This window comes from Dermacentor variabilis, chromosome 1, assembly GCF_050947875.1.
Source record: "Dermacentor variabilis isolate Ectoservices chromosome 1, ASM5094787v1, whole genome shotgun sequence".
Classification (NCBI taxonomy): domain Eukaryota; kingdom Metazoa; phylum Arthropoda; class Arachnida; order Ixodida; family Ixodidae; genus Dermacentor; species Dermacentor variabilis.
This window is the reverse complement of record NC_134568.1, coordinates 140,889,553-140,915,911: the sequence shown is the minus strand read 5'-3', so window position 1 is coordinate 140,915,911 and position 26,359 is coordinate 140,889,553. Positions and strand designations below refer to the sequence as shown.

The 26,359-nt window shown below is 45.1% G+C and overlaps 1 protein-coding gene across 2 annotated transcripts in view; it reads right to left on the bottom strand.

Annotated features, from left to right (window-relative positions):
- Positions 1 to 26,359, bottom strand: part of LOC142585522 (uncharacterized) — a 165,530-nt gene that overhangs the window by 128,691 nt on the left and 10,480 nt on the right. For both annotated transcript variants that reach the window (XM_075696329.1, XM_075696338.1), the window contains exons 5-7: positions 8,764 to 8,931; positions 499 to 3,639; positions 351 to 440 (exon numbers count right to left, since the gene is read on the bottom strand). In XM_075696329.1, the coding sequence (XP_075552444.1) occupies positions 351 to 440; positions 499 to 3,639; positions 8,764 to 8,931 (3,399 nt within the window). The remainder of the gene's footprint in view (positions 1 to 350; positions 441 to 498; positions 3,640 to 8,763; positions 8,932 to 26,359) is intronic.

Here is a 26,359-nt window from a genome sequence, read left to right as displayed (position 1 = left end):
TTTATGCTTTCATGTCTAAGCTTTGGCCCTATTTATCACACTGTTCGCAATAAAACCCTCCAGCTGTTAGTCAGCACTAATTCTGTCAGTCTTTGCTTTCCAGCATTGTTTACCTTCACAAGCCATGCTGAACCAACCACCCTACCATTGCACACTGCTGCAATTATATAAGACGCCATTTCAAGCCAGGAAGAGCTAGCACTGGCTCAATAGCATCACGAAGCCTGCAACTTTTTTTTTGCTAAAGCTCTCAACAGGCCTTCAACAAAAGCACGAGTCTATGTTACACACATAGTGTTGTGCAGCTATCATAGTTAAAATTGGAATTGCACACATTAAAGACATCTTACCTGAAAGTTCTGTACAGACTGTTTAGATGCTTGGGCATTTTTTTCAAGTTCCTGCTTCATGTCAGACAACTCTCTTTCCATGAAGTTCACCTGGAAAAAGAAGGCACAAGGAAACTTATCTTTCATTCCTAATGTGATGAAGTCTTACCTGTTTGCTCTTGTCTGCCACTTCTTTCTTCAACTTAATGATCAAGGCTTTATATTTCGTCAGCTTCTCTTCTTTTTCCTGCACTGAGCTCTGCAGATAGGCAATCTCTTTGTCGCGTCGTTGCACTTCCACTTCAGATTCAGCTTCAGGCTTTACTAGAGGTGTTTTACTGGAGGACTCACCAACAGAAATAGTGTCCAGCATTTGCTCAAAGCTCTTTATAAGAGCCAATTCAGTAGCCAAATCTTTGCACACTGCTCTTGTGATAACACAAGAAAGTGATGAAGAAGGCTCTTCTTTAAAAGAAACAGACTCCAATTTTTCTGACAGTGCAGCATGCATGCATCTTGCTTGGGAGAGCACATCTGAGTCTCCATTTCCATCTGACAAGACTTGTGGGTGTTGCTGCTTTGAAGCATGCACAATGAGCTGAGACAAAAGTTTCAGCATGGTTCTGTGAGCACTGTACCATTCACGCAGCATATCCTGCTGCATGCTAGCTTCATTATTAGATTCAGGCTGAAAGACAGCACACAACCTGGCACATTCTTTCTCATAAAAGATCAGTTGGTTCTTCAGGTGAGACAATTCCAATGTCAAACCTGCTAATTCACAGTCTTTCTTCACAACATCACTTTTGCACTCTTGTAAATACCTGTTCCTGTCTATGAGCAATGCCTCTAGTTTTTCAGACTGCTCCAACTGGTCATCTAGCTCGCCATGGAGTCGGTCAAGGAGCTTAGATTTTGCCTGCAGTTCTGCTTTAAGTTTAGAAACTTCTTCACAAATACATTCCTGTGTTTCCGTACTGGTCAGCAAGTGTACTCTTAGAGATGAGCAATCTTCAGAAGAATGTCTGTCTACATCTCTCGTGCCTTCCACTCCACTTCGCAAGTCTGTGCAACATCGTTTGATCTCAACATCTTCCCACCCTCTTTCCCCAAGTACTGGAGCTGTTATCACTTCGCCAGTGCCAACTCCCTCTGTTTCCAAACGCTCACTACTAATAGCTGGGTTCGGTGCTTCCCGATCTGGTGGTGTTATCTGATTAGCCCTTTTTAGATTTATTTCCAACTTGTCCCAACGAGCTCTTAACTCGATGTATTGTTGCAGCAATGAATTGAAATTTTCTTGAGCTTTTGAAATTATTTTCCTAGAAGAGTCGCATATACACAATTCATCCAGAACTCTAGCATGCTCCTGTTTAAAGCCTTCAAGGTCTTCATAGTCTTTCCCGCTTGTTATAACCTGTCCAAGAGCATCTGCAAGGAACTGATCTTTTTCTTTAAGCTCCCTTCTTTTTTGTTCTAAGTCATTTTTAAGACCTGAAACTTGGGCTTGAAATTGTGATTTCAAGTCGGCTACTTTCTCTTCCAGCAAGCATACTTGATGTGCAGATGCGTTAAGTTCTTTGTTTAAGCAGTCTTTCCTGCTTTTCTCAAGCATCAGTTCCTCTTCTATAGCTTGCTTCTCAAACTGAAGGAGGTCTACAGCCCTCATGTTTGCATGCAGTTGTTCCTGCACTCTTTCTGTTTCCCTTTTGAGGCGCTCATAGGCCTCAGCAGAAGCTGCACCTGCACTGTCCTCTCCAGGATTTTCACCACGAGCCCCACAATCATCACTACAATCATTCAGCACAAGTGTGGCCCCCACTCCTGGCAGCAGGCCTTCCACTTGAATATCCACCAAATTTCGCTCAGCTGCTTCCAGAATGAGTTGGCAGACTCGATTAAATGCCTTTAACAATACGTGTGGCTCCATATTGCCAGGAGTGCAGTCCCGAAAGGCCTCTTGGTACTTCAAAGCATACAGGGCCATATCCTTCAGCTGCAGGCGCAACATCTCCACTTCTCGTAGTGACTGCTGGTCCCTGCACTCTGCAGCTTCCAGCTCATGCTCGAGCTTCTGAATGTGCAGCCTGTCATTATCAAGATCGGCCTCCAGGCGCCCTGCCTGAGCTTTCAACTTCTCACATTCTTGCTGAAGTTCTGTTGCTTCATCTTCCAGGAAGCTTTGAAGGTCCTTTACTTGGCAGAGTTCATCAACAATGTTCTGTTTTTCATGAAATGTGTGATCAAGCTCCTTCTCAAGCAAAGAAACCTTACTGATAGAAGTTTGAAGTTCTTCAAAAAGTTCCCGATCAGTATTCTTTATGCTTGCAAGTTCTTCCTCCAAATCTGCCTTCTCCGTTTGCATTTTCTTCAAAGCCTCCTCTAAACATCGAACATTAATGACTGCACTCTTTTTCTCCTGTTCCGTAACCTCTTCTTGCTTTTTCAGTGCCACTTGGGTGCCAAGAAGCTCTGAACTCTTTGTTAGTGTGCAGTCAATATCCACTGGATATTCCTGCAGCGGACGAGGCAAGAAAGCAGCCTTCAAGTTTTCAATAAGCTTTTCCGATTCAATCTGCTGGCAAAGAGAAACTTCCAACTCATGCTCCATATTTTGGTGCTTCTCAATTTGATTTGCAAGTTTATCCTCCAGGTTTCTTATGACGTCCTCCAATCGTTGAGATTCACTGAATGCTAAGTTTCGGGCTGTTTCTAGCTCATCAGCGAGCCTTTGTTTCTCAGTTTCAGTCTCGCCAAGTTTAACTTGCAGGCTGTTGACACTCTCCTGCAGTTGTGTGTTCTCATTCATAGCTTCAGCAAGCAGTTTTTCCAGGCTGCTATTGTCGTCCAGGATCTTGGCAAATTCCTTCTCCTTCGCCTCAAGGTCCTCCTTTGTTTGGTACAGGTCAGACACCTGCCTCTCCAAACCATGCTTCTCTTCTTGCAGTAGATTGCACTCATTCATTTTCTCATCCCGTTGATTCTCAAGCGAGGACCGTTCCTCCAGCAGCACAGAGATCTTCTGCCGAAGGTTGGCTGCCTCTTCATTGGCACTCTCTGCTTGCTGCACCAGAGCCTCCCGAGCCGAGTTGCACATGTCACGCTCTTGCATTAGGGCACTGCACTGGGACAGCAGTTCCTCAATCTTCTGCTTCATGTGGCTCTGTGACATTTCCAGGGTGGCCTCTGAACCAGCAGCTTCTTGGGCTTTATCTTGCTCAAGTACATCCAGCTGCTGTTGCAGAACGGCCCGTTCTGCCTGAAGCTGCTTCTGTGACTGGGACAGCTCCTCGACTTTGGAGTTGGCTACCTGCAGAAACCAATGACACAGGTTGAGGTACCAGACACAAGTGCTCCTAGAATACTCGCTATTTTTTTACCAGTTGGTTGTTCATTAACAGAGACGACGTCACAGGAGACCAGGAAAAAGTATTTTCTTTGATACACAACCTTACTGGTTCTCGAAAACATCTGTCTATTAGTGTGTGTGTTCTTTCTTGCCTCTGACTCTTGTTGTACTGTTTCTTTTATTTTTTGACACTGCCTAAGCATGTTACAACATCACATAAACAGTGAACCCTAATTGCTTGAACATGGCATGCAACTGAAATAGTTATTAAATGTCAACATAATTTTTGAAAAGAAGGAAGAAAATTGTTTTTCACTATTTAAAATACCTGTTCTTTCCTGAAAAGAATTTTGTGGTAAAAAATTAAGTACACTTTGCAACCAACGATTAGGCTTATAATTTTATGCATCCCAGTCTCTGTTGCAACTAATACATTTTGTAATAAAACCATAAAAACACAAGAAATAATAGCATTTATGGCAGTAAGGAAAGAGTTAAAAGCCCAAAGCAACACTATGGCTATGAGAGACACCATAAAATGTGTTCACTCTAAGAGACATTTATTGCTTGATGTTTCTTGAAAACTAAATACATGTATGGTCAATGATAGATTTTTCAGACAGGCCTGATAACTTGGACACCTTCGCGGCAGTGCCACGTACTCACTAGGACCAATGTATAACGATGTCTGAAATTTGTTTTGTTGTGACCGCGGGTCCAAAAAGGCATTATTGCAAACTACCATAGCTACCATTTTCATCATCTGGCACCCTCGAAACAGCAGCTTCGCACATTGATCCGCTGGCAGCCGTAGCCACAGCAGTCATTGTAGCCATTTGTGTTTAGCCGCATGGTGTTTAGTATGCGGTCGTTTTGTGCTTTCATGCATTCTGCAATGCTAGGCCTAGCTGCTTCGACGTTCGCTACCAAGCTGCTTGCGGTTCGGTGCTGTGTTTTAATTGAAGGGATCCACTGCTGTCAGCAATGGTGCTAACTCCACCTTCGGCATCCTCACTGATAGCTTCGAAGCAAGGAAAGGGTCTAAAAAATGTTGCATAATGCCAGTGGCCAAAAGTCAGCGTCACCACACTATAGCGGTGTTATGCGATCAAGCATACACAATATACAGTCGCCGACTGATTTTTCGGACCCCAAAAATTCGGACATGCTCGATTATTCGGTCTGTTTCGCAGCACCGCCATTCTCCCCATAGACCATAATGTATAACAACTGCCAAAAATTCGGACACCTTGCAACCTCTCGCCTGATTTTTCGGACACTCCTTGAGACAACTCGATCGAGAGCACCATGCACTGACTCTGACCAGTGCATGGTTCGACTTGCTGAACGCCATTTTTGTTTTGAACAGAGCCTCCTTGCTGCCCCACAAAGTGGCGCTACTGGAAATCCCCACTCATTGTCATCGTTACTGCCTGGTTCAATAGAGTTGCTACAGCAGTTCCGGTCTCATCTTAGTAAGCCATGTCAAGACAATCCAGCAGCTGATTTGTTTGTTTCTTCATGCACGACGCTACGAGTAGGCCACGTTTTTCGTTTGTGCGACTGGTGTCGGCGTGATGGCGTGGTGGTGTTTGCTTTGTGTGATGTATTGAGGTTGCGGTGATCCAATGCGGTATACGGAAACGTAGCATCAAGTGTCTAATGGCGCCGACAGTGCCTGCGCAGACTGCGCTGGAGCATGCCGGCAAGCGGGTGCCGGGAGGCCTAGGATTTGTCGCTTTCCGATGTGCTCCCTATTGACGTCGAAAATGTTCTGCAGAGACCTGTGCAACGGTTGCATTGCGATTCCAGACACCGTCTCATTTGACAGTTTCACAGGTGATGACACTGCTGTACTGACATGTGCAGAACTCAGCGACGGCGAGATCATTCGTCAGGTTTCTGCTGCACCGCCGGACGATGACTCCGAGTCGGAAGTTGACGCACCATTGCTACACTGCCATCGCCCGCGGAGCGTGTGCTGTGCTTCAGCCGCCTATAGCGACTGTGCTTTCAGCCGCCAATTAAGACCATACGACCCTCTCCGAGATTCAGGCTTATCTGATTGCGCGTAAACAGAACAGCATGCAACGGCGCATTCACGATTTCTTCAAGCCTACTGCCAAGCCCGAATAAGTGCGTGGAAATAAAGGATTTCTTTCTTTTTTTTTTCTTAATCTGTTTTTTCGGACATTACCGCAGTCCCCGTGAGGTCCGAATAAATGGCCGGCAACTGTATTGCAATGAAGCATTGCAAGAGCAGAACGAGGTCACTGTCACGGGACATAGTATGCGTTCCTTAAATTATGCTCACGTGCACCTGCTATCTCCTGTCACAGTGTATTGGCACGCCTTCAGAGTTATTTCAGACGTGGTTGTGGCAATTTGAGCCCTTGACAGGAGTAAAAGGTATGCATTCATTTTTTTTTTTGGACTGCCTGAATGTTCGCAAAAAAGAGTGGTTACTTTTGCACATACTAATGATGATGATATGTGGTTTCTAATGGCGCAAGGGCCAGTTATGGCCACAGAGCGCCATGACAAGTGGTAATTTAAAGGATTTATTGTGAATGGCGTGGACAGTGAATTCATTATAGTAGGTGTGACATGGCTGTATAAGGGCCTAAAAATTATCGCTGTAAATGGCGTAAATATATAGCTACTAAAATAATGACACTGATAAGTTATGGACGTGGACGATGGCAATTGTGTTTTGATAAAAAAAACATACGAAAACAAAACAACAGTTACACTAGAGCATCAAAACGGCCCTCAAATACAAGGGCTGGTAATCACGTGTTAAATTTCCTGGCCAAATTATTTTCAGAGTGTCGGTTTTGGCTACGAAATCTAAGACTATCTGCAGTTTAAAAAGCGGTTCATCAGTAAAAGAAAATGCTGGGTGAAGAGGTATATTTTCCCGATATGCAGAAGGGAAATACTTTTTCCTTTCTGTTTCTATTGCAGGGCACTGGATAAGAACATGGGGGACTGTCAAGCTATCGCCGCACCTACTACAAGTAGGAGAATCCCCACCAGTCAAGAGGTAGGATGTGAGTACTGCAAGTGTGTCCTATTCTTAATCGGCAAAGAAGTACTTCCTTGTACTGTGCTGTTTTCTCACTTATCCAATTCCGCAGTTTTGGTTTTATAATGTGTAACTTATTGAATGTTTGTGTATCCCACTCTGCTTGCCAATGATTCCTCAATTTACGGTGCAGAAAGGGCTTTAGATATGTGACAGCAATGGGGATATTTCTATCTGTGTCGCTAAAACTCACTGACGTAGCGTTTTCGTCAGCAGCTACGTTGCCTTTTATACATTTATGACCAGGTACCCAGCATAGGATAATCGCTTGGTTGCACATATATGCGGAGCACAGCAAGCTATACAGCTCATTCAAAACGGGATTTTCATGCTTTCGTAAGCTAATGAGGGCTCTCACAACACTTAATGAGTCTGTAAAGACAACACCCTTAGCGACATTTCTGCGCCTTATGTGTTTAATAGCCGAAAATATAGCGTAAGCTTCTGCGGTAAAGATACTGGTGTGTGGGTTTAGTGCCCCAGATGTTGAAAATGAAGGTCTGAGAGCTGCTTAAGCAACACCAGCAGGAGACTTCGAAGCATCTGTGTAAAATTCGTCACAGGAATACTTCTCTTGTTCAAAAAAATGTGATTGTATGTGAGCCTCAGGTGCTTGTTTCGATAATTCTAAGAAAGAGATGTCACATTGGATAGTTTGACACTCCCAAGGCGGTGGAAGTCGAGTGGGGGCCATTAAGACATTCTCTAAAAAAGGGACCCCTGTTTTTTTCTGAGAGTGCTTCCAACCGGAGGGACAGAGGAGGCCGGACACCTGGGCGGTTACGGAACAGCCTGGCTGTGGAGGAGTCGTGAATAACTGAATGACATGGATGATCCACAGCTGATTTTACCTTCAAGGCATACGAAAGACTTAGATATGTCCTTTGGTAGTATAGGGACCATTCATTAGAATCGACGTAAAGGCTTTGCACAGGACTAGTTCTAAAGGCGCCCGTTGCAAGGCGGATGCCCAAGTAGTGGACAGGATCTAGCATTTTCAGAGTACTAGGTCCAGCAGAATTATAGACTATGGCCCCATAGTCAAGGCGTGTTAATATTAGACTTTTGTACAACTTTATTAGGCATCTCCTGCCACTTCCCCAAGCTGTGCGTGACAACAGCTTGAGCAGATTCATAGTCTTGAGGCACTTTGCCTTAAGATACTTCAGGTGTGGCACAAAAGTTAGCTTACTGTCTAGAAGGATCCCTAAGAATTTGTGTTCACAGCTCACAGATAACCATTCTCCATTGAGATTGATTACGGGGTCCGCCAGTATAACCTCTCTTGTTCAAGAACAGGACGCACATACTTTTTTGAGGGTTTAGCTTAAAACCATTTTCATACGCCCACTTAGACAATTTATTTATGCAAAGCCGTACTTGTCGCTCACAGATACTTAGATTACATGATTTAAAACCTATCTGGATTCTTCCCTCCACACATACTCCCCAATTAAGAAATGTGTAGTACATTGTTACGGGCAGCGCAACGAGTAGCTTTCTTGGGGTTTCGCTAGTTTTCATGCTAGGTATATTATGTGGTCAGTGGTCAGACTTGAACAAGAAAACGATAGTTTGCTCTCTCTTGCTCTCTCGCCCACTCTCACTCATTTGTTCGGGTTATTCACTTACATTGATAATCATCGTCGTTGGTTTCCCCACAATTTTTTATTCCAGATAAAGTAAATATGGACACAGTGTGAAAGCAAATCAGCTTGTATGGATATACGCCATATTTATGTCAAATTAGTATCAATTTTCTCAAAAGCTGGTAGTAAGAAAATGATTAAACCACTTTCACGCAGTTTGGTGCCTCAGCCACTGTCTCTACAAACATGCCTTCCATTTTCTGTAGCCCTGACTCACCAGGGAAAATATTTGTAAAATTAATTTTACGAGCCTGCAAAGGAAGCAATTTAAATCATGCCCAATAAACTTACTTCTCATATGACAAGTGCACTCATGCAATCAGCACATCCCACTTGAAAAACACTCACCCGGTTTTCAGCCTCAAGGCAATGTAGCTCTTGTTGAAGGCACTCTGTACCTTGGGTGAGAGCAGTCATCTTGGACTCTGTGCATTGCAACTTCTCCAGGCATTCCTGGTACTTGTGGCGCCACCTGACTAGATCCTCATTGGATGTGGCTAGCTGCTCCTCCAAGACCTGAAAATACGAGCAACCAGCGAAGTATCAGATCAAGCTGCAAGTTAATTTCATAGTAGTACAGTTAAACCTCATTATAACAAACCAATATTATAACGAAATTCTCAATATAATGAAGTATTTAACTTTTTTATAGTTTCTTGTCCGTAGAACACCATGTATTTAGAGCCTCAATATCGACACGTGGATTTGTTTATCTTTTACGGGTGAGTGCTTTTCAGCGTCTAAGAAATTTTATCGCTCAGTGCGGGACGCGCCTGCCTGTACTGGAAGTTTCTGGAATGTTATTGATGGTTCTGTTGTCACCGAAGCTTGTGTAATCTGATTGCATGTGTGACGCGAATTGTGTAGAACTTTCTGGAAGACACGTGGGTGCCACCTATTACTATGGAACCTTCGATGACTAGAGTATAAAAGCCGACACGCTTGACTGGGAGATCAGATTTTCAGCAATCACCGACTGTGTTTGCCGCTATCATTGTGCTTTGAGTGTAGCCTGTTCTTGAGAGCACAGGTTCGCCCAATAAAACATTAGTTTCACCATTCACAGTTTTGTTGTTTTCTTCTCTGTCACTACCATGTGACATCTGGTGGACGTGCTAGTTCGTTCATCTACCGGACACTCCCGACAAGTCGTGATCCAAGCCCGGACTGCAAAGACAACACCAACGTCATCCCGGGTCATCGAGCAAGCCGCCAATTGCAACAGCTGCCCCCGAAGCATGGACTTCTACTTGAGACGACCAAGAAGATTGTGGCCAAGACAACCCCAATGGCTGCCCCAGCATCCCCTCTTCTGCTGCAACAACTTCAGGATCCACCAACCTTCCATGGATCATCGGCTGAAGACCCAGAATCCTGGCTGGAGACTTACGAAAGAATCGCCACATTCAACACCTGGAACTCCGATGACAAGATGCAGCATGTATACTTCATCTTAGAAGACGCCACTAAAACAGTTTTAGAACTGAGAGTTGACCCTGACAACATGGGGCCTGTTCCACAATGGCTTCTTGTAGACCTTTACAAGTGTTGTGAGCAAGGAAAAGGCCGAAGCTCTCCTAGAAGCCCGAGCGCAACTTCCCTATGAGAGCATCGCAATCTTCACAGAGGAGATGACTTGCCTGTTCAGACACACCAACCCCGACATGCCAGAAGAGAAAAAAGTTCGCTTCTTGATGAGGGGTGTCAAGCAAGAGCTCTTCGCCGGATTGATACGCCAGATTCTGAATTTGCTTTTGAGGCCACAACCATCGAGAACACACTCAAAATTAGGAACAGGCAGTTCAACCGACGCATGCTCCCAACTACACCGAAGTTCAACCATTAGGCACCGCTGACCTACGCAAGACCATCACAGCAGTTGTGCGAGAGGAGCTTCAGAGGATGTTCCCAAGATCGCAGCCTCAGGTTGCCTCGATCACTGACGTCACGTGAGAAGAAATCCAGCAGTCACTGGGACTTCCCGAAGGGCAGCCGGAATCTCCAAAGGCTCAGCCTGAAGCAATGACCTACGCCGCCGTCGCCCACTGTCAAAGTAACCCTCCACGCCCGCGCCAGGGTGCTATACCAATGCAGTTCCATCGTCCGCCACCGCCTCCAGCTCGCCCACCCATCGTCCAGCGCAACATCCAAGGAAGACAGATGTTTGGTGCGCTCCTGACCACCACCCCCTCTGCTACCACTGCAGAGAAGCAAGCCATGCCTACAGCTGGTGCCCATACTGCGAAATGGGACTACGTGGATTCACCGTCAATGTGCTATGCTCACAACTTGGTGAACGGCCACGTGACATCGATGACTACATCGCGACCACTCCGTTCAGGACCGGACTTACCCTGCCACCTTCGTTATCCTCCCAACAGTGTTCACGAGATGTCATTCTCAGCATGGACTTCCTGAACCAATACTGCACAATCATCGACCTGAAGTCGAAGCTGATAACGCTATCTGAAGATCAAGCGATACCACCCGAGAACCTTTGTAGTCACCACACCTTCAGTGTGCTAGAAGGTCAACTGAGCATCCCGCCTCGCTCCAGCATTGTCATTTCCGTCGGCACCAAAACACCAGCAGACGTAGAAGGCATAATCGAGGGCGATCAACGCCTACTGCTCCATCGTGAAATGTGTGTCGCAAGAGGGATCGCTCGACTGCATGGAGGAAAAGCGAAAGTAATGCTGACCAACTTCAGCCAGGAGTTCAAGCACATCTACAAGGGTACAACGATTGCATACGTCAAGGAAATTATGCAAACCAGCAATGCATTTGTCCTCTCGGATTCTGCTGCATCTACCCCGACGACCACAGTTTCCGAACCAGACTTCGACATAAATCCAAGTCTCCCCCTGAGTAAGCAGAAATAGCTCAGATGTCTTCTCCGACGATACAAGGACTGCTTTTCGACGTCATCGAGCATTCAACAAACACCAATTGCAAAGCATCGCATAATAACCGAAGAGTGCGCTCAACCACTCCGACAGAACCCTGGCAAAGTTTCAACACGAGAATGTGAAGCTATAAGGCAACAAGTCGACGAAATGCTGTGCGACGACATCATCCAGCCGTCGAAAAGCCCGTGGGCATCTCTTGTGGTCGTGGTGAAGAAAAAGGACAGAACCCTACGTTTCTGCGTCAACTATCGTCCATTGAACAAGATCACGAAGCAGGATGTATCCCTCCTCCCACGGGTAGACGATGCATTGCATCGGCTCCGCAATGCAAAATACTTCTCATCGATGGATCTTAAGACGGGCTACTGGCATATAGAAGTCGATGAGAGGGATCGAGAAAAAAAACCCTTTATCATTCTAGATGGGCTCTACGAGTTCAAAGTCATGCCATTCGGTCTGTGCTCAGCACCTGCAACATTACAGCGAGTGATGGACATGGTGTTAGCATGGTTGAAGTGGCAGACCTGCCGTGTCTACTTGGGCGATGTCGTTGTCTTTTCGGGAAATTTTGACCGTCACTTAGGCAGCTTGCGACAGTACTAGAGGTGATCGAGTCATCAGGGCTCACTCTGAAGCCAGAAAAGTGCTGCTTCCCTTACAATGAGCTTGTGTTCCTAGGCCACGTCATCAGCAACTCTGGAGTCCGCCCCGACCCACAAAGACAGCTGCCATCGCAAAGTTCCCGCAGCCCATCAACAAGAAGGCAGTGCATAGATTCCTTGGCAAGTGTGCCTACTACATGCGCTTTGTCAAGGACTTTTCACACATCACTGAGCCACTGACACATCTAATTAAATCTGATATCGAGTTCAAGTGGGAAACACTGCAGTCGCCACCGGTACTCGCGCACTTCCACGAAGACGCTGATACAGAAATCCACACTGACGCCAGTAGCGTAGGCCTTGGTGACGTCCTAGTCCAGAGGAAAGATGGACTTGAACGGGTGATAGCTTATGCTAGCCGGTCGCTGTCAAGAGCAGAAGGCAATTATTCTACAACCGAAAATGAATGCTCCACCATCATTTGGGCTACAGCAAAATTCCGCCCTTATCTATATGGCAGGCCATTTAAAGTCGTCAGCAACCATTACGCGTTGTGTTGGCTAGCGAATTTAAAGGTCCCTTCAGGACTCCGGCACAGTGGAGCCTCAGACTGCAAGAATATGACATCACTGTAATCTACATGTCCGGACGAAAACACACTGATGCCGACTGCCTATCACGTGTCCCCAGTGACCCTCCGCTGCAAGACGATGAGCATGACAACGCCTTCCTTGGAATAATAAGCGCGGAAGACTTATGCTGAACAGCAACGAGCCGCCGACCTGGAGATAAAAGTCCTCGTCGAGTATTTGGAAGGGAACACCAACGTTGTCCTTAAGGCATTTAAGTAAGGGTTGTCCTCGTTTTCGCTTCAAAACAACCTACTTGTGAAGAAGACTTTCTCGCCAGTCCGCACCAACTACCTTCTTGTTGTTCCCTCAACACTCTGTTCAGAAGTCCTGCACGCCCTACATGACGATCCTACCGCTGGGCATATCGGATTCTCCCGGACGCTATCGAGGATACAGGAAATGTATTACTGGCCGCGCCTGACTGCCGATGTCACCCGTTACGTCAGGACATGCCGAGACTGTCAGCGGGATTATTACAGTCAATCGAATCTCCTTCCCGACGATTTCAGCAGATCGGTATGGATTTGTTGGGACCCTTTCCGACGTATACATCCGAAAATAAGTGGATCATCGTGGCGACGGACTACCTCACCCATTTCGATGAAACTAAAGCTCTGCCGAAAAGTAGCGCGGCCAAAGTGGCTAAATTCTTCGTCGAGAACATCCTGCTATGACATGATGCCCCGGGAGTCCTCATCACCAACAAAGGAACAGCCTTTACAGCAGAGCTCACCCAAGCCATTCTGCAATACAGCCAGACATGCCACAAGAGGACAACCGCTTACCACCCGCAGACGAATGACGAATGATCTTACGGAGTGCCTGAACAAGACCCTCACCGACATGTCAGCAATGTACGTCGACATCTAGCACAAGACGTGGGACGCGATCCTGTCATATGTAACCTTCTCCTACAACACAGCAGTGCAAGGAACAACACAGATCATGTCGTTTTTTTTGGACTGTTGCATTGGACTTCATTTTGTTGTTGTTTTGTTACTTTTGCTTAATAAGTGTCCTTTTTTGTTTCACTCTCCTATTATGTTTGTAGCATCGGGACGATGCTTTTTGCAAGGGGGGCATTGACACGTGGACTTGTTTATCTTTTATGGATGAGTGCTTTTCACCATCTAAGAAATGTTATCGCTCAGTGCGGGATGCACCCGCATGTATCGGAAGTTTCTCGAATGTTATCGATGGTTCTGTTGTCACCGAAGCTAGTGAATTTGATTGCATGTGTGACGCGAATAGTCTAGAACTTTCTGGAAGACATGTAGGTACCACCAATTACTCTGGAACCTTCGATGATTCGTGTATAAAAGTGGACGCGCTTGACCGGCAGATCAGATTTTCCACGATCACCGATGGCGTTTGCCGCTATTGGTTGTGCTTTAAGTGTAGCCTGTTCTTGAGAGCACAGGTTCACCCAATAAAACACTAGTTTCACCATTCACAGTTTTGCTGCTTTCTTTATCGTCACTACCACATGACAATATCATGAAGTGCATTTATACACAATTTCAATATAATGAAACTTCACTGCCATCGCAAAGGAATACAGAGACAATAAATGGAAACTTCCATGGATGCAGATGGTCAAACGGTTGAATTACAAGCGGCTGCTTGTGAACGCACTTCTCAAATCGCACAACCATGAGCAACCTGACTGGCGAAGCAGAGCAGTATCATGTTCTGTATAAAGTCTAAATGCGATAAGATCCTATCGTCCGCTGTATGCCTTGGGTGGCTTTTACATGCAAGCGTAGGCGTGCGAGGGTGAGCTAAGGATGGTGGCTTGTTAAGGGGTGTCTTGCCGCGTGAGCAAGGGGAAAGGGGAGCCAGCTCACAGCAACACAATCAAGTGTGCACGAGGAAGAGGAGGAGTAGTAAGGGGAGGGGCAAGTTGCCGCATATCTCCTTATCTAGTGTGGCCGTGCATTAGAATGACTGTCAGCGCGGCTGAGGGCTATGCATGTTCTTTCAGTCTGTTATTATGATACACTGCAGCGCGCACTGAGTAGCAGCGTAGCAAACGACAGAGTGAGCCAGAAAGTGTTAAAAAGTCGTGATGTGCTCCCATGCGACTACCTTCTGCTTAGTTAGTTAATTCGGGTTTTATGGCGCAAAAGCAACTAAGGCCATGCTGCGCCAGCCACAAGATATTAAGGATTCAAATGTTAAACAGTGGAAGCAGCGTTATTTTAGAGTCTGTGTAAAAAACCGGTTTCTTCTAGAAAGCTGAACAAGTCAGCGAAAGGTACTAGCAGTTCATCTCCGACTATTGAGGCGGGGTGTAAAGGTATGTGTAAGTTATAGAGATTCTGTAAAAGCTTGTGTCTCTGTGTTTCAATATTTGGACATGTCATAAGAATATGCATAACGGTGAGTGGCTCATGGCACTTCTCGCAAGTTGGCAGGTTTTCGTTTTGAAGTAGAAAATTGTGGGTCAGGTGCGTATGCCCGATTCGGAGTCTACATAGGATCACCTCATAGAAGCGTTGCTGGTGACAGCACGACTTCCATTCTCTAAGCACGGGTTTTATTGTGTGTAACTTGTTATTTGTGCATGTGTCCCATTCTAGTTGCCACTTTAATGTTAGGGCCTTATGAATAGCTCGGATACTGTCTTGGTATGGAAGTGTTGTTTGCATTATACCTTTATGTGCTGCCATGAACGCGCATCTATCTGCTGCTTCATTCCCTGGTATCCCGACATGGCTTGGAACCCAGCATAATCGTATTGTTCTTCCATATTCGTTATAAGCCAACATGTTTAGGATGTCACCAAGTAGGGGTTCGGACGCGGAGTTAAGGTTTAGAGCTCTGAGTGCGCTTAACGAATCGGTATATATGATAGCATTCGTCTGCTTGTCACTGGTAATTTTTTTAACTGCCGTCCATATTGCGAAAACTTCGGCGGTAAACACTGAAGAAAAGTTATTTATCCGAATGCTATTTTGCCAATTTTTCGTAATTATTCCGACACCTACGTATTCTTGTGTTTTGGAGCCGTCGGTGTAAAATTCCGTGTAATGTTTATATTTTTCTTGTATAGCTCGAAACTCTTGTATTATGTGTTCTTGTGGGATGTCTTTTTTCTTTAGATGTGTTAGTGTCCAGTCACATAGCTGTGAAAAGTTGTACCATGGTGGCAATCTTGGTGGCCTTTCAGCAACCTGCAGGGCCTCGTGAGGAACATCATAAGCCTGACAGTATTCTTCGTATCGTAAGATTAGTGGCCGAATCATGTTCGGTTTGCTTGTGTAGTGTATCCTTGATATGCACTGTGTAACGATGTTGTAGCATATATGTTGTGGTGATGATCGAACTCGTAGTACATAGGAAAGTGTAAGCAGTGCTCTGCGTTGCTGTAAGGACGGCTCATTGCAGTCAACATATAAACTTTGGACAGGCGATGTTCTGTAGGCACCGCTTGACAGTCGTAGGCCGAGATTATGAACTGGATCGAGTCGCTTGATGTATGACTGCCTAGCTGCACCATAAACTACACTACCGTAGTCGAGGATGCTACGTACGAGGGACCGGTATATACGTAGTAGACAAGTTCGGTCAGATCCCCAGTGCTTGTGTGATAGCACCTTGAGGATATTTAATGCTTTATTTGCTTTAATTTTAGTTGTGTTAATGTGGGCCAGGAAGTTCAGCTTTGTGTCAAACGTTACGCCTAGAAATTTATAGTGTTCTTTGACCGGCAAGGTTGTACCATGCAATGTGAGAACTGGGTTCAAGTGTAATCCTCGTTTCTGGGAGAAGAGAACTGTAACAGTTTTGTCTGTTGAAAAACGGAATCCATTTTTGTCAGCCCATTGTGTAAGGTGATTTATGGTTATTTGTAGTTGTCTTTCGCAAGTGGATAGATTTGAGGCGCGGCAAGCAACTTGCAGATCGTCGACATATATGGAGTGCATAACAGAGGATGGTATGATCTTATTAACAGAGTTCATTTTGATTATGAAGAGTGTCGTGCTCAGAATACAACCCTGTGGAACGCCATTTTCCTGTGTAAATGTGCGTGAAAGTATTGCGCCGAGACGCACCTGAAATGTTCTATTTGCCATAAAATCAGATAGACAGTTTAGCATTCTGCCACGCACTCCCAATTCAGCCAGGTCTCTTAAAATTCCATACAGCCAAGTGGTATCATACGCTTTCTCTAGATCGAAAAATATTGTGAGACAGTGTTGTTTGTGTAGAAACGCGTTACGTATTTCATGTTCTAGTCGTACGAGGTGGTCAGTTGTTGAGCAGCCCTTTCTGTATCCGCACTGGTGCACGTCTATTAGATTCCGTGATTCAAGGATGAATGTGAGCCTTATGTTTATGATACTCTCGTAGGTTTTGGCTAGACAGCTTGTTAAGGCGATGGGTCTGTAGCTGCTTGGGGACGTTGTGGATTTACCTGATTTCAAAAAAGGCACTATTACTGCATTTTTCCAGTCTGTGGGCATTATTCCAGATTCCCAGATCTTGTTGAAAAATTTAAGAAGTGTTTCTGTTGATGCTTGAGAGAGGTGTGCCAACATTGTGTAGTGGACACGGTCAAGGCCTGTTGCTGTTTTTTTACCGGCAGAGAGAACCCTGTTCAATTCTTGCATTGTGAGGGCGTTATTATAAGGTTCATTTGAAGCCCCAGTAGTGGGCAGTCTCTGTTTCTCCGCCGACATTTTATATTTTAAGAAGTCACTTGAGTAGTTTGCTGAGCTTGAGACCTTGTAAAAATGTTCGCCTAATAAGTTCGCCTGGTCCTGCAGTGTTGTTTGTGTGCCTGGACATGTGAGTAGTGGAATTGTGTATGATGTGTACTCTCCTCTAAACTTTCTTACCTGCTCCCACATTCGTTTTGACGTGACCGTATTATTAATTGAGGATACATATTTTTGCCATGACGATTTCTCTGCCTGCCTTCGAATAAATCGTGCTTTGGCTTTGGCCTGTTTGAAATTTAAAAGGTTGCTATAAGTGGGGTACCTACGTAGGATTCCCCAGGCCTTATTTTGTTTCTTTTTGGCTTCGGTACACTCGTTCGTCCACCAGGGATTTAACCTTTTGTGTACAATACCGGATGACTGGGGTATTGCCTTTTCTGCTGCAGAGATTATTACTTCAGTGATTTTTTTATTAAGTTCATCAATGCTTAGTTCTTGTGAAAAGACAACTTCCAGTCTCGCGTTTTCCGTAAAAAGCGGCCAGTCAGCGAGCTGTAATTTCCACTGGCGTGGCCTTGTGATTAAGGTTGGTGGTAATGATAAAAATTTGATGATTGCGGGCAAGTGATCACTGCCATAAGACTTGTCGACGGTTTCCCATTTAAAATCATTAAAAAGAGATGGTGAGCAAAAAGCTAAATCTAAACAACTAAAAGTGCGGGAAGTTGGTGAAAAGTATGTCGGTGCACCTGAATTTAAAAGGCAGATATCATTGGATAGAATAAAACCCTCGACCATTTGCCCTCTTTGGTCAGTTTTGATACTGCCCCAAAGAGTACCGTGAGCATTAAAATCCCCCACTAAAACAAATGGCTCCGGTAATTGACCTGTTATATTTTCTAAATGTTTAGTAGTAAAATGGGTGTGGGGTGGGATATACAGCGAGCAAATGGTGATGGTTTTGTGAGTTATAACAGTGACAGCAACGGCTTCTATGTGACTGGTAATCGGAACTTCTCTAACTGCAATACCACCCTGCACAATAATGGCTACACCACCCGAAAGCCGGTTCATCTGAGTACGGTCGCGCCGTACAACAGTGAAACGTTTTAAAATATGTTTGTGTTTTTCACCTAGGTTTGTTTCCTGTAAGCATAAGGCCACAGGAGAGAAGTTAAATAACAGGTCTTTAATGTCACCTAGGTTATGTAAAAGACCTCTACAGTTCCAGTGAATAATAAAAGCCATTATGGAATTGAAGGGTAAAAAATAGCTTTAACAGTTGAATAGGAGGTAGGTAAGATATTAGGTGATGTTGATCTCAGGAAGGGTGATACAAAGGAGCGATAACCTTCAGGTTATCGCTTTCTTATTTTGGGTGGTTATTGGGATCTTGTCCCTCTTACCGCGCTCAAGAGAGCGCTTGTCCTTCGGTGTCAATGACACCGGGTTTTTTGTGTCGACCTCCATCGCTCTCTCTGAGGCGCTGGAGGACCGAGAGTTAGGCGCCGAGACACGTGCCTCGGGCCTTGGGGTTCGTTTGATTTTAGGGCCCTGCGGGGCTGGTGTCTGCAGGGCCGTCGAAGAGGGTGGAGCAGTACTGACTGCTTCCACCATGGGGGCGGGAGGAGTCACTGCGGCACCACTGCGCGTGGGCTCGGAGGACTCCGGAGGCCTCTGTGACGCTGCCCCCGCCTGCGTCACTTTGGCATAACTTCTTCGGGGAAGGTACGACAGTCTTTTCCTGGCTTCGAAGAACGAGATTTTTTCTTTAACAGTTAGTGCAATGACTTCTTTGCAATGACCTTCTGCGTCATGACGTCAGAACACATACACTTTCTGGAAAACAAAACCTGAACTGGTTCACAGGAAAGCTATTTAAATTATTTAGGGCACTCCAAGGCTTGCCAGTACATTTTCTTGGGCTTTGAAGTCAAGAACATTCATAACCACCCAAATAAAAAAAAATTTGGAAATGGAAGCGTAAGAGCTAATGCGTTTATGGTTAAAGGTCTGCTGATGACTCCTACCTACTACTCTAAGTAGCATATCATTCTTTGCCTTCTCTTCTACATACATGAACAAAAGAAGAAAGCAGCAGCAAAAACCATTTTAGGGTCACGATGAAATACAAAAACGTGCAGTTTTTTTTTTTTTTCCTTCGTACACCAGAGAGAGCATAAGTACACAGACCAGGAATTCTGCAATAAATTAGATTTTGTAGCTGCCAGTGCATGAAATTTAAAATTGAGGACTGGTGTCCCAACTTGGCATTGCGAACTTGCCGGTGCACTCATCAGCTTATGGTCATGGATATTCATGTGCATAAAGCATCATGGATAGTAAAGAGAGCAACACCTGAAGTGGTTCATTCACAGCACAGCATGAGGATCACTGCTCTAATAACCTTTCTTTGGTTTGACATACCTTCACTACAGTAATAAATGACAGTAAAGCACGATAACAGCAGCTGCTGATTCTGCCATTTGCCTACTCCATGCAAATACCACACATATTTTTCATCTTTTTCTGAGTAACTGTAAAAACAAGTAAAAGAAGAAACAGCATCTGTAGGTCTTATGAGGTCAGAGCAAAGCACAACACCTGCAGATGTCATCTCCTCTTACAGGCATGCTGTTTTTGTTTTGTTCTGTTTTCTTTCTTTTTTGGCTACCTTATAAGCATATCCCAGAGAAGCTCCTAAGATTTTGTAGCAGCACACACTACGCTCTTCGCCCTTTTTCAAAAAAAAAAAAAATACCAAGAAATGGGTACAAAGAATGAGAGATGGATGGTAGCTGATGGCTGCAGAAAGAACACAGCAAAATATCAACTAACTCTCTTGTGCAGTTTTTTTTTATTTTTATTTTTTTCAATCTTCCTCTCTGGTTTCTTGCACATCTACAGAAACACAGCATAAAGCAACAACGTGCTTGGCAAACACCTGTACAGCTTTCATTAAAATAATAGCTTGCAACCCCCCCCCCTCCACAAAATTTGAGGAAGCAATCTTTTTGCTACTCTCAACCTACAGATGCAACAAGTAAACAGACACGTGGACCTCTAATGAATATCTACCCAGAACCATGTGTGGAACCATGACAAGAATTATCACAAAAAAATTTGCAATAAAAACAGCACAGATGTCAATGCAAATGACTGCAACTTTAGAAAGGTAATGAAAAGCTTTAAGCAAATTTACCTTGTGCAGAGCTATATAGCCCAAGAGTCTGTGAAGGAGTACGTTTACCTAGGTCAATTACTCACAGGGGGACCCTGATCATAAGAAGGAAACTTACAGAAGAATAAAAATGGGTTGGAGCACATTCGGCAGACATTGTCAGATCCTGACTGGAAGCTTACCATTATCATTAAAAAGAAAGGTGTACAAGCAATGCATTCTACCGGTGCTGGCATATGGGGCAGAAACTTGGAGACTGACAAAGATGCTTGAGAACAAGTTAAGACCAGCGAAAAGAGTGATAGGACAAAGAATGCTAGGCATAACGTTAAGAGACATGTATGTAATTATGTATGTACAGGCATGTATTCTGTACTATACTGTACAGACTAATGTACTGTAATTGTGTAATGTACTGCCTGTACATGTATGTACAGGCAGTATGTACATGTATGTACAGGCATGTATGCATTTAGCCCTTTAACTGGCAAGATAAAATACCTGGCCAAGAATGTCTTTATTGCTTTACTTCTTTATATTGTTCAAATACATGCTAAATGAAATATTAAACAGTTTCTCTGAAAACTAATTGAGATACAGCGGGTGAAAAAAAATTGTTGACCAGCTCATTAAAGGCAAACGTATGGTCCTAAACTTGTGTTTGGTACTTGCTTTGACAAGGTCAAATTGTGTTCTTGAGATGCATCTCGAAGGAGAAAAAAAAATGAGAGCTTTCTTGAACAAAAGAAACAATTCTTGCATTCATGATAATATGACCACCACGTTCACTAAGAACAGACCGACGAGGTCTTCGAGTTTTGTCACCAAACATCTTCTGCTGCTCACAGTTATCTTTATAAGTACGTTCGAACCCGACTATATCAAACCCGTTTACATTGAATTATTTTATATATCAAACAATTTCGAACACGGTATAGTTACAATGAGTATATATAGTGAAAATTACACTTACATCGAACAAAAATAGCAGCGACTCCCGATATATAGAATGTCAAGCGGCGGAAAAGTGCCCCCAGAAGTTGGCTTTCCCTTGCGGCAGCAGGGAAGCCCGGCAGCGCGGCTCCATCCAACCGCGCTGCCTCGGACAAGCCGTCGACAGCCCCTCTGCAAGAAATGATCCTGGGCAGCCCACAGCGCTTGCTCAGACAGCCAATCAGAGACTCTTGTGCCCTCGCCATGCAAGATGGCAGAAGTGCAAGTTGTCTAGCTGCTTTTCTGGTTCATTATGTTTGCGCCTTGTGGGCCTACTCCCGCAGTGTTGCCGTGATGAAGCGGCAGAATCCGCCCTTCGTTGTGAAGCTCAAAACCATAAATCGGGTCGAACACGGTAAGAAGTTGGATGTCTCTGCAGCGTGCAAGATTCCGAGGAGCACTCTCAGCACGATCTTGAAGAATAAGGGGGAGATTAGGGCTAAAGCGGCAATACTTGCGACCCGGTGCCCACGGTGCCCAACGGGTATGCACAGCTGTGTTAAGTGGTTTATCCAAAATTGCTTCAGACGTGCCAGCCTCCCATGCTCGGTGATGACTGCAAATTCTGATGAATGCGACAAACCCGTTGCTGGTGTTGCCGAAGTTTGGGGCGAGCTGTCAGAATTTCCGGAAGCTGTTGACGAATCAATGGTCGACGAGTGTGAATGCAGATGATGGTGTCGTGACCCCAGGAGAGCCCGAAAGCGAAGACTACATTGCCGACATCGTACCGAGCACAAGTGAAAGTGGGCACAATGAGGAAAACAACAACGGTCCTTTGCTCCCATCCTCCGAGGTGATTGGTGCACTCACACTCGTCTGGTGCTTCTGCGCGAATGCTGAAGGTTGCAGCCTCACCTGCCATGACTTCTTAGACAATGTGGAGAACTGCGTGCGTCGCAGGCAGCGAAATTGCCCAAGGAGAAGAAAATACAGGACTATTTCATGGGAAACTAAGCCAGCTTCATCAATAAAGTGATATTACAAATGGTATGTGCTTTTATGACATCCAAATCTTTAGCAGGCTTATATCGAATTATGCTCTATATCGAACTGATAGGCGCCTTTTTTGCGAATTCAATATAGCCGGGTTCAACTGTACCACTGCTGAGCAGGTACATCAATTGAAAGGTACATAAATTGAAAGGCGCAGACCAATATTTGGTTTTGTCTAGTGTTTGCAGACGTTTTTGTAATATCAACAATACAGTGGAAAACGGATATATCGAATCCGGATATAACAAATTATTTTATATAGTGAACAGCTGTAAAATCTCCTTGAACAACAATGTATTAAATTTTTATTACATATATCGAATTACTGATATTGTTATGAAGAGGAAGCCCGATGCACAAATGTATTTACAACTATTTACACGGGGAAACGTGGGGAAAAGCTAATCACACAGGCTGGTACAAAGGTCTCAGGTCCAGGAGACAGTCTATCACTTCATTTTCATCTCCCTCTTACACGCATGGTCCGGCCCAAATGCACTGTAACATAACTGGTGGGGTTAACATAACATAACTTAACGTAACATAACTGGTGGGGGGTTGGAGCGCCGGGCGGTTCTTAGAATGACAGTGAACTAGATGAAAAGTACGGTTTTATACGGGGCACGTGGACGACTTCAGTTCGTAGTTGGGACAAGTACGGCGTGTCTTCAACAGAGGTGGTTTCGTAATTTAAATGACCTAATCATCGCAATACCCAGTAGGGTCAGGTATAGCGTGAAAGCAGTTTTTCGGGCAGGCTGACATGACGAATTGGAGTCTACAGCAGAACGAGATTTCCGGGAGAGAACTAAGGTTCCGGTAGTGACTGTCATAGTGAGTCTTTTGTGACACCTGAGCCATTGTAAGTCACTTACAGGCGATCTGGCGAGCTATACAAGCCCAAACAACAGCGTCATGGGCATATTCCATGGTATATCGTGCCACCGAAGGTAGCAAGGTGTCAAAAGGCAGAGTAGGATGACGATCAAACAAGAGGCAGAAAGGTGAGAAACCCGTGGTATTGTGACGTGACGAATTGTACACAAATGTCACGTAGGGCAAAGTGCTATCCCAATCGCAGTGGCCTGCTGAAACGTACATAGACAACATCTCTGTAAGGGTGCGATTCAGTCGTTCAGTCATTCTGTTCGTTTATGGGTGATATGTGGTTGCAAGCTTGTGTTCGGTAAGTATTCATTGAAAAGTGGGGCAGGAAGTAGCAGCCACGATCTGTCAGCAGCGGCCTTGGTGCGCCATGGTGAAGAATCATGCCTTGAAGTAAAATGTCTGCTACATCTGTAGCACAGCTGGTGTGCAGGGCACGTGTAATGGCATAGCGCATCGCATAATCTGTTGGAACGGCCATCCATTTGTTTATTTTTATGAATATGGGGAAGGGGCCAAGAAGGTCCATGCCGACACGGATGAAAGGCTCTGTGGGAACATCGATTGGATGAAGGTGGCCAGCAGGTTGCGCACATGGCCTCTTTTGACGCTGGCAGGAGTTGCAAGCCTCAACGTAAAGCTGCGCAGAGGGGTAAGGGCCTGGCCAGAAGAAGCGACATCAAACTCTGTCTAAGTGCAGGAGGTGCCAAGGTATCCGGCAGCGGGTGCATAGTGGAGCTCAGCAAGAACAGTAGAATGGAGATGGTGAGGGACAACTAGCAGTAAATCTGGTTTATCAGAGCTGATGTTGTACCGATAAAGAATGTTGTCATGGAGCACAAATATTCTGGTTGAGCGATCTGATTGTCCTGAAGTCAAGCACTCAATGATCGACCAGAGAGTCATCTTTTCATTGCTCAGTAATGTCGTAAAAGTTGAAAATGGCCAGAAGGCAAGTGTCGGCACCCTGACCTTCATCGTCAGGAGGATCGACGGCATAACGAGACAAGCAGTCGGTGTCCAGATGTAAGCAGCTGGATTTGTACATCACAACGAAAGAATACTCCTGAAGTCTGAGTGCCCAGCCACCATGGCGGCCAGTCGGGTCTTTCAGTGACGATAGCCAGTACAGGGCATGGTGGTCTGTGATGACAGAAAATGGGCGGCCAAACAAGTAAAGGCGAAATTTAGCCACTGCCCACACCAGAGTGAGGCACTCACACTCGGTGATAAAAAAATTGCACTCTGAAGGGGACAAGAGGCAACTGGCGCAGGCAATGACGCACTCGACCATTCTGCTGTTGGGCGAGGACAGCACCTATGCCATAGCCACTGGCATCTGTGCGAACTTGAGTTGGTGCCAATGAATCAAGTGGCCTAATATCAGAGGCATTGTTAACAAGCGGATGAAGGTGTCGAAGGCATCAGCTTGTTCACGGCCCCAAAAGAATGCCGTGTCCTTCTTGAGAAGGTCAGTCAGCAGCCAGGCGATATCTGCAAAATCTTTAACAAACCAACAAAAATAGGAGCATAAGCCCACGAAGCTGCGCACATCTTTTGCTGAGCAGGGTACAGGAAGTTTCTTGACTGCATGAATCTTATCAGGATCAGGATGTATACCAGCAGCAGTGACAAGGTGGCCAAGAACTGACTTCGCGGTGTCCAAAATGGCACTTAGAAAAATTAAAGTGAAGGCCAGCCTCTCTTAAGACTTCAAGAATAGCAGCCAAGCAACTGAGGTGGCTGTCAAACATAGGGGAAAACAAGATGACATTGTCCAGATAACATAAGCAGGTGGACCACTTATAGCACCGAAGGAGAGAGTCCATCATTTTTTCGAAAGTTGCTGGGGCATTACAAAGTTCGAAAGGCATAACCATAAAACGGTAAAGGCCGTCCGGTGTAACAAAAGCGGTCTTCTCACAATCGAGTTAATCAACAGAAATTTGCCAATAACCAGATCGGAGGTCGACTGAAGAGAAGTATTTCAATCCGTGAAGGCAGTCGAGAGCGTCATCAATCCGCAGAAGAGGGTACACATCCTTTTTCATGATCTGGTTCAGTTGACAGTAGTCTTCACAAAATCACAGCTGCCGTCCTTCTTTTTGACCAAGACAACCGGCGATGACCAAGGACTCGAAGAGGGCTCAATTACACTTTTGGTTAGCATTTTGTCTACTTCAATCTTGGATAACGTGGCGTTCTGTGTGAGACACGCGATAAGGTCGTCGGCAGATAGGACTAGCATCACCAGTGTCAATCTTATCAGTCACAACGGAAGTCTGTCCCAGCGGGCGATCTTCAAAGTCAAAGACGTTGCGATAACACACCAGGACCCGACAAAAATCCACAACCTGTTCAGGAAGCAGGTGTTGAGCGATCTTCAAGAATATGCCGGGATCGGACGTGGTAGAACTGATTGGACAGCAGGAGGCTGCAGACGAGCACAGAACATCTAATACAGAGATGACGGAATCGTCAATAGGAAAACCGTTGCCAAGCAACGTGCCTTTCGGGATAACTTGTGTACTTAAACCAAAATTTAAAACAGGAAGAAATATGTGGTTATCGGTGATAGTCGCAATGGTATTACGAACGGCAACTGTGCGTAGCAGGAGAACACAGACATTAGGAGTCAGCCCATAGTCACCGTCAGGAACAGATGGGAAGCACGTCAAAGGCATGTACATGGAGGCTTGAGGAGGCAACCGTACAAAGTCTACAGAACCTAAACGAGCCTCAGCTGATTTTGGAGCACAGCTGAAAATAGGCAGCTCGAGTTGCAGGAGGCCAGCAGCACAGTCAATCAGTGCTTAATGGTCCAATAAAAACTTGAGGCCAAAGATCAAGTCATGGGAACACCGTTCCAGAACAGCAAATAAAACAAAAGTGTTGAAACCAGCAACGGTTGTTCGGGCAGTGCACATGCCAAGAATAATGGGTGTTGCTCCATCAGTGACCTGGATAGCACGATATGCGGGAAGTGTAAGAACTTTCTTCAAGCAGCAACAAAGACAATTGCTCATCACAGAGATATGGGCTCCAGTATCAACAAGTGCTCGGACAAATACGCCGTCAA